General features: G+C 31.5%; 1 protein-coding gene across 1 annotated transcript; it reads right to left on the bottom strand.

Annotated features, from left to right (window-relative positions):
• Window positions 1–2,001: 2,001 nt before the first annotated feature.
• On the bottom strand, window positions 2,002–2,916 carry LOC107030395. The gene is made up of 2 exons (XM_015231682.1): window positions 2,725–2,916; window positions 2,002–2,550 (listed from the first exon to the last, which is right to left on the bottom strand). The coding sequence occupies exons 1-2, from the start codon at window positions 2,914–2,916 to the stop codon at window positions 2,002–2,004; spliced, it is 741 nt and encodes a 246-aa protein (XP_015087168.1).
• Window positions 2,917–9,788: the final 6,872 nt, after the last annotated feature.

Here is a 9,788-nt window from a genome sequence, read left to right on the forward strand (position 1 = left end):
CATAATGTTAAGTGCAACATCATATGCGAAAACATTATCCACTATGATTTTTGATCGATCTAAACTTATCCATCACCTGGAGAACTTATTGAGAGTTCTTCATTTACTTGAGTCTCGGGTTCACTGATCTCTTCAGGAATATCAGGATTAATCAGATCTTGAATTTCTTCGTGAAATTCTTTTCTAGTGTCATTTTTTGTACTTCTTTTTCAAGGATTTTTATCTTTTGAACCCAATGGTCTACCACGCTTCAGGCGTATTTGTGATTCAGAAGCTACGACACTTGTAGATGGTCCTTTTGGGACATCGATTCGGATAGGCACATTTACTGCAGGAATATGTGACTTTGTTATCCTTTTTTAATCAGTAAATGTGTCTGGCATTTGATTTGTTATGTTTTGCAAATGGATGATCTTCTGGACCTCTTGTTCACACACAGGGGAGCGTGGATCAAAATGAGATAATGATGAAACTTTCCATGCAATTTCACTTTTAAGCTTATTTTTCTCTCCCCCTAATTGCGAAAAATTTATTTCATCAAATCGACAATCTGCAAATCTTGCAGTGAATAAATCTCCCGTCAATGGCTCAAGGTAGCGAATTATTGAGGGTGAATCAAACCCAACATATATGCCTAACCTTCTTTGAGGGCCCATCTTGGTGCGCTGAGGTGGTGCTACAGGCACATATACAGCACATCCAAAAATTTAAAATTGAGCAATATTTGGTTCATGGCCAAATACCAATTGTGATGGGGAGTATTTATTATAATGAGTCGGTCTGGGACGAACAAGTGATGTTGCATGTAAGATAGCATGACCCCAAACAGTAGTAGGCAACTCACTTTTCATAAGTAGAGGTCTTGCTATCAATTGTAAGCGCTTAATAAATGACTCAGCAAGGCCATTTTGAGTATGAACATGAGCTACATGATGTTCAACTTTTATCCCTACGGATACGCAATAAGCATCAAAAGCTTGGGATGTGAATTTGCCAGCATTATCAAGGCGAACTGTCTTAATGGGATAATCTGGAAATTGCGCTCTTAATCGTATCATTTGTGCCAATAATTTTGCAAACGCCAGATTGCGAGATGATAAGAGGCACACATGAGACCATCTTGAAGATGCGTCTATTAAGACCATAAAATATCTAAACGACCCACTAGATGGGTGAATAGGTCCACAAATATCCCCATGTATTCGTTCTAAAAATTGAGGGGATTCAATGTTAACCTTCATTGGTGATGGCCTAGTAATTCAATTTGCCTTGGAAACAAGCAGCACACGAAAGCTCATCATTTGTAAGAATCTTCAGGTTCTTTAATGGATGTCCGTTTGTGTTTTCAGTGATTCGTCTCATCATTATTGATCCAGGATGACCTATTCGGTCATGCCAAAGCAAAAAAGTCTTTAAGTCAGTAAACTTCTGGTTTACGATAGAGTGTGCTTCAATTGTACTTATTTTTGCATAATACAGGCCAGAAAATAAAGTTGATAATTTCTCCAGCACATATTTCTGGTCTGAGACAATCTTGGTAATACCAAGGTATTCAACATTCATTTCATTTATTGTCTCAACATGATATCCATTTCGGCGAATATCTTTAAAACTTAGCAGGTTTCTTGGGGATTTAGAAGAGAACAAAGCATCTTCTATGACAAGTTTTGTCCCCTTAGGCAGAAATATAGTAGCTCTTCCGGAGCCTTCTATTAAGTTTGAATTACCAGAAATTGTAGTAAGATTTTCTTTTCTTCTAAGCAAGTAGGAGAAGTATTTCTCATCTTTGAATATGGCGTGCGTTGTTCCACTATCAATTACACAAATATCTTCATGATTGATCTTTGAGGTATCCATATGCTCTTCAAGATAAAAGATATAAAAGAAATAAACATTATAATATCATTACTAAACAAAAACATTACACAACATTTTAGTTATTTACAAGTCTAGGAAAACATATTCATACTAGTTCATATAAACGACGAAAATGAAATATATTTACATTATCACAGACCCATCACCTATCAGGTGATCTATCTTTCCTTCGGGATTCTCAAAGAAATCCGCTACATCTAGATGCATGGGTTCAACAGTATCTTCCGTGATAAAGTTGGCTTCTGCGTTATTTTTCACCTCCTTCAGGGAAACTTGATATAGCTCAACCAGGTGCCTTGACGTACGACAGGTACGTGACCAATGTCCTTTTCCTCCACATCGATAACATTTGTTGTCTGAATTTTTCTTCTGCACTACGTCATGTTTTTCATTCTTCTTTTTACACTGATGGTGTTGAAGGTTATTATTTAGTGCAAAACGATCACCATGATTAAAATTTCTTCCTCGACCTCGACCATGGTCACGATTGGGGCCACGACCTTTTTCACGTCTAGATTGGTGAAAATTTGTTGTATTTACTTCAGGAAATGACATAGAACCAGTAGGTCGACTATCATGGTTTTTCATCAGTAAGTCATTATGTTGTTCAGCAACAAGGAGATGTGAAATTAATTCGGAATACTTTTTAAATCTCATTTCTCGGTATTGTTGCTACAGAAGCATACTCGAGGCAGGGAAAGTGGAAAACGTTTTTTACAGCATATCATGGTCAATGATATTTTCTCCACATAATTTTAATTGTGAGATAATTTTAAACATGGAAGAGTTATACTCACTGATAGATTTAAAATCTTGAAGTCTCAAGTGGATCCAGTCATAACGTGCCTGTGGAAGGACGACCAACTTCAGGTGGTCATATCTATCTTTCAAATTGTTCCACAACACCAGAGGATCCTTAACAGTGAGATATTCCATTTTCAAACCTTCATCAAGGTGATGACGGAGAAATATCATCGCCTTAGCACGATTTTGATTCGATGCTTGATTATTTTCTTGGATGGTGTCTGCTAGACCCATCGCATCAAGATGAATTTCTGCATCGAGTGCCCATGATAGATAACTTTTTCCCGATATGTCTAGAGCAAGAAATTCAAGTTTAGAAAGATTAGACATTATTTAAGAAAAGAAAATTTATACCTCCGAGACTTTTAAAGTCCTTACTTGAACTGGCAGAGACTCGTGCTGATAACGTGATATAAAATCAAGATTATAAGAAGAAGACAAGAGAAGTTGATGTAGGAGACTTTCTTCTTATTCAAGTATATGTAAGTTTCATATGTATATCATACGATAGTGAATGAACAACCCTATTTATTGAGTGAGAAATCACTCCAAAAGTCACCATATTAAGTATCATAATAAATAGATACATTCTTATCCAAAAAGGTTCATGAAACCTAGTGAATACGAATGGCTGTTCATGTACTAACTTTATGGACTATCCACTTATTCAATGGATTTATAACATCTATCTCTTTATAAAATATAAATGTAGTTCATAAAATAGATTGATATACGAGTGATTTTTAATAGGGATTGCGATAGTATATAATGATCATACAATTGTATAGAAAATAAAAGTGTCTTATTGTAAAAGAATAATATACTTTTAATGTGTATTTTATTTAAGCACAAATATAATGGATTTTGCTATATTTAAAAATAAACTATTATTATATTTTATACATGTATAAATTATCACAATATTTCATAATGTTATAAAATATAAATATGCTTTTTAACTTATATTCACCGTGTATTTATGCTCTCCAATTTTGGATACATATAAGTATATATTTAAATTTAATAAAATTAAATATCCAGATACACATATCCTATATCACATAATATATATATAATGCCACATAGGATATGAATTGTCATATAAAACACATGTGTCTATTTATTCAATTTATTTAAATATTTACTTATGTATATTCAATATAAAAGAATATAGTTATCGACGAAAATCAAATTAAAATAGCATTTTTTTATGTATTATGTTTTTAGTCAAAACTCTTGCTATATAAAAAAAAAAATTCTCTTGTTTCTTTTTCTTTTTCTTTTCTATTTTCAATTGGAGAAAATGCAGAGTGGGTCAGTTTGGGCCCAAATTAGAAACCGAAGAGCAAATTGTCTACATATTAGGTGACATAATGAGTGGACCTCTTTTTCTTCTATCAAAATAAAGAGGTCGGCCTTAAAGTATAGCAACCCAACTTGCAAATAAACTTAAATAAACATATCCAATTTAATATGACTTAAAAAGATTTGCATATCTAATGAGAAGAGAATAATAAATTAAAGATTAACTATTATTTTTTGTAAAATAAATTAAATAATAAATTAGGGAGACGTGGCAGATTAGGGAGCCATATTTGATTTGCTCCCACGTCCTTTTATTGTGGGACGAAACCCGATTGTGGAAGATCATTTCCCTGACCTGGACCAACACTTTATCAGTCTGTCCTTAATTTAAAGTTATTAATTTTGATTTTTTTTTTGATAAATTACTTAAATATATATATATATATATTTTTTTATAATTTTTATTATTTTCTACCATTTTAAAATATCTCAAAAATTCTAATTTTTCCTCCTAAACTCCACTGTTTCGGATACATAAAGTTTCAATACTCAAAACACATGTTTCTCTTCTTAATTTCACTCCCTCAATCTCTTCCTATTTTCACTCCTCAATCTTTATTTTCTTTCTTTTTTAATTTCAGATTTGCTCTTTCATTATAATATCGTTTCATAACTCTTTCCAAGAATTTAAGTAAGTTTTCGCTTCAAAAATTTTTTTGAAGAACTACCGGATCTCCTCCCTTTTCACATTTACAAATTGTATAAGGAAAAGGTGAAAGAGATGATGTATTCTCATTGCTCCTGGTAACAAAATCGTTTTCAGAGGATCCTCTTTTGCCGGTGAAAGCATTTTTCATTGTTGGCAGTAAAAAAAAAGATACAGAAATTGATATAGAGCAAAGATAAAAGTGTAGGGGATTTCTTCGTCGCCTTTTTTGGTTTCAACATCACTTGTTGATTTGTTCAATTTTTTGTTGTTCATCCTTTGTAATATATAAGAGCTCAAAAAGATACATAAATAGATATGTATAATGTCTTTGTTGATTTTCAATGTATCTCGTTTATTTTAATTCTTAAATTAACCTTCACAAATGTCATAATTGATCTGATACATTACTGTTAAAATAACTTTTATGCAATGTATGATATTAATATTTAAGGTATTGATACATAACCCTAATGTTTGTTGAATATTCGATGAGTTTTATCATATCCAATATAAATGTTGAAGATACATAAACAACATCTAATGTATCATCTACATGTAACAAGTTCTTTAATGTATCATCAATCTTAGTCAAATTTAAAAGGTTATTACCAGTAACAAATCAGTTGTTTGTTATCTATCTGCACTTTTTTTTTGTTCAGTATGATACTTTACGACTAGCTCACAATAATGTATCGATCTATAATCAAACATTTTACGGACAATCTTTACTTCTCTAATGTATATGATAGGACTACTATACTTAGCAGTTTACTAAATACTTTAGGAATAGTAATGTATCATGAGTAATATATGCTTCTTTCCACAACATCCACAAGATATCTCGTCTAGTTAAAATCTACGACAATTACATATTTTTTACTTAAAGCAAACAATGTTTTTTCTTCCAGCATCAAGCTAACACATAACGACACAATTTTGTATCCATTTTATAGAATGTATCATATACATTATAATTACCAATAATACAACCATTCAACAAAATCCAAGATGGATATATATACATGTATATCCAATAGGTTGAACTCTAATACATTTATACGAATTTGTGATACATATACTCGATATACAAAAAGTAATTGATCCATCTCAATTGTCAATCTGTTTATTACATGTATCATATACAATATATTTTGATGATACATTTTTATACAAATCTCATCTAGGTACAAATAATTTATCACATCAATATCCATAGATTCAAAATTACAACACACGCACGTTGTTTACCAGTTATGTATCATGACTTATATATTCATATCAAAATAACAAACAAAACCATGATTCAGAGCTTTTTTTCTAATATCGGTCACTAGATTCTGTTTTCCTAGATTCTATTTCCGTCAAAGAAAAATGTCCAAAGGTAATGACTATTACTTTGTTTTAGTTCTTGCAGTACCAAAACTTGATGTAACATTGCAGTCTGCACAACATCAAGCACTTAAACTTGAATTTTATCAACTACAATATGGTTCAACGCGCTGCACATGTCCTTCTTTTCAGTTTCTCAGGTGTGACGATTCTAAGGATATTATAGAGCGTTTCATACTTTACTTGTAATTTCGAATAATGACATATAATGCTCAAAAGGATGGATATATATATATAAAACATATATTTGCATCTGCAACTGCACTTGAGAAAAATATTCGTTGACGGGAACTTCTCATATTCGTTAATTTTCTCTGAACAAGAATGAATTAGCTTTTCAGAAATCAAATTAAAGTTTAATAAACTAAAGATGAAAAGGAATAAAAACTTACTAATTGACAGAGAGATCTTGTTAGCAATGTTAGCAACAACCAAGGTTGTCCAATCAGATCTATGAAGTATTTTGAACATATACTTCATAGATCAAAATATATGTCAGTCAGGGTACAAACGAAACACTACTTGAAATGATTTTTCTGCTCTGAAATGGACTGTTCCAAATGTTCCTGGAAATATCATTGTGTGAAAGTATAACCGTAAGATATAAAGTACGGTTTGTGCCTCGGGGCATAAAGATTTTTCGCAAAAATTCTGACATTATTAAATGGAGATATGTTCTCCAATGACAAATGCAATGAGACTTGTTTCTGTCTGGAAATAGATGAAATACTTGAATATGCATAATGAATGATTATTACGTCTAACTAGACGATGAAGGTTATATGAAATCCTTGAAGGATTTAAAAGGTCTTAAAGCAATTCCATTGAGTACTCAATGATTTTGAGATTGCTGAACACAAAGAAATGATCTTTTCAATCTCATGAAAATGATTTTGAGATTGCTGAACACAAAGAAATGATCTTTTCAATCTCATGAAAATAATTTAAAATGTCATGTATTAGTGCAATTGTTGCACTTACAGATTGTTGGTTATGCAAATGCTAGAAGATGTGTGACTTTCTTTGAGAAGAAAAGACGAGCTTCAATAAAATTGATCAATCTCTCATGAATCAAAAATAATTTGATTATGTAGATGCAAAATAATTATTTGATCTACATAAAGCTCGATCGAAATGAGCTATTTGCTTACATATGGAGGCACAATAATATCTTTGCATTCAACAAACATTGGTAACCACTTCTTCAAATCATATTGATCTATGAAGTAAGTCAGGGGTGTTTTTGGTTGGAATCATGATCTATCATATTCAGAAAATATGTGATTTTCCTTTGATAAATGATATTCCAGCCACCATATACGAAAATAATATATAGCTCAATTGAATGGAGGATACAATCAAAGGAGATCGAAACACAATATATTTCACCAAAAGTCTTTTTCACACATGGTCTTCAACAAAATGGTGAGATATACATTCAAAGGCTCGTTCAAGTGATAATCTTGTAAACTTATTCACTAAGGATTACCAACATCAATATTTGAGAAGTTGAGATATAAGATTGGAATGCATCGTCTCTGAGGTATCAAGTAAAGTTTTTATCATGGGAGAAAAATACGCGTTGTACTCTTTTCCTTAACCAAGGTTTTGTCCCAAATGAATTTTCCTGGTAAGGGTTTTAACGAGGCAACATTCAAGCGTATTAAAAGATATGTGTACTCTTTTTCCTTCACACTAGGATTTTTTCCGACAGTGTTTTTTCCTAGTAAGGTTTTAATTAAGCATATTATCTATGGACATCCAAGGCGGAGTGTTATAAGATATTATAGTGTGGATGTCCACTATACCAAGAAGTTACTCACCCATTATCTCCACTACTTTCCTTATTATGAAGATGACCATAACCTCCACCTTTATAACCATTATTCTTGTAGCCTTTCACTTTCATAACCTCCCCATTGTATTCATGTTAATGTCCTGTTTATAACTAATCTTTTGTATGTCTCTATGTTACACTATAAATAGAGGCATAAGAGTTCATATTGTATACACTTGAAGTTTTGATGAATACTTTGAAGAATAAGAAATGCTTTCATCTTTTGTCTCCCTATTTCTATTGCTTTATCTGTTATATTCCTTGTCTTATTTTGCTTAGTTTTAAAACACTAATATTATTTATACTCAATATGATATAACTATATTTAGATATGCACATTTAACAATATCTGAATAGCAAATGCAAATATAAGTTTAGTATATATGTGCATCCATATACTATATTTCTATGGCCTTTGTTTTCCGAAAAAAAATATAAAATTTGTGAAAAAAGATTTTAAAGGCAAGTATATAGGTCAGATCAAATATATTCTCTTTTAAGATAAAATATTAAGGCCATGATCCTATACAAAAATATGATCTTTTAAACAAAACGAAATAATATACAAGTGGGAAGGAGGAGGTTTCAAGACTTCTTTCCATAAAAAATGTTAAAAGGAGAAAGAGAGTAAAATAATGCTTCTTGAAATTTTCCCATACCTTATATTACATATGTTTTTTTTCAACACTAACCAATAATAAATATAATACATAAATCGTTAATATAATACATATTGAACATAGTATATAATATACTTTTTCTCCTCCATTGATACTATTCATGATTTTCAAGCAATACGTATGTTGTACTACACTGAAAGCTCATTGGTGATTAGGATTGGTGATGGAGCTTACATGAAGTTAATAATGGTCCATGAAACACTTTCATCAAATTAGAGGTAAGTCCTTCACATATAATGTCACACCGTGGTCTAGATGAGATAAAAAAAATTATAATTAATCAATATATAAGACGTAATATCTACCTCAATTAATCTACAATCAAAGATGAATCAATTCAAGGAAGAAGGAAAATTTGAATTCATACATAAAAATCTAATCCTAAATTATCCAAGAGGTAAAAAGGATAAGAAATCCTCCAACTAATACCTAACATTAATTTAATTTCACAAAGGAGGAGCTACACTCAAAAGAGTGTTTTAATCAATGATCAAAAACTATCAAATGAAAATAACTTGGCTAAATATTTCATGGAGCCTTTACAAGCTTAACCTCAAACATGAACTTAGCAAAAATAACTATGGTGACCAATAAACGACTTTCTAACTCACAATGCGACATTGTAGTCACAAATGGGGTATACAATCGCATATAGGGATCACAAGTGTTCCATCGACTTGCATTGCATATGTGAGCGCATATGGTTGCATTGCTATCATCTATAGCTTGAACATTTGCACACACAAGTCTTTTAACTTTCCATCTACGTTATTTTTTACAATTATTTGAGTACCCCAAGCATATGACCTATAAAGACTCCATCTTCTCAAACACGAATTGATTAAATGATAGCTTAAAGATGTACATTTGAGATACCTTAAAACATTTTTAATTTGATAAAAGCGTTTCATGTCGAGCTCCATCATATATATTAATTATCAGAACTTTTCAATACCATATTAATATTTTTTTAGAACATTTATTTTTTGTCCAATATAGCTAGGATATGAGTGAGAGATGTATGATGAAGATATTATTTTTGAACCTAGTCAACACACATTAAAATGAGTTTGACATTAGTAGGTTTGTGAGAGGCAAATACTATGTGATAGGGAAAGAAAAATTAGGCAGTCAAGTAGAGGAGGTATAGAGGTGGTAAAGAGGGGGGAGGGGGGGGGGGCTCGGC

The sequence above is a fragment of the Solanum pennellii genome, chromosome 9 (genome assembly GCF_001406875.1).
Source record: "Solanum pennellii chromosome 9, SPENNV200".
In the NCBI taxonomy this organism is placed as follows: Eukaryota; Viridiplantae; Streptophyta; class Magnoliopsida; order Solanales; family Solanaceae; genus Solanum; species Solanum pennellii.

Excerpts from the sequence above, each read along its gene's own strand:
- LOC107030395 (XM_015231682.1), bottom strand. The coding sequence starts at position 2,916 with ATGGGTCTAGCAGACACCATCCAAGAAAATAATCAAGCATCGAATCAA. Across the intron at positions 2,551-2,724 it reads AGTTGGTCGTCCTTCCACAG|CAACAATACCGAGAAATGAG; the intron begins GCACGTTATGAC and ends ATGCTTCTGTAG.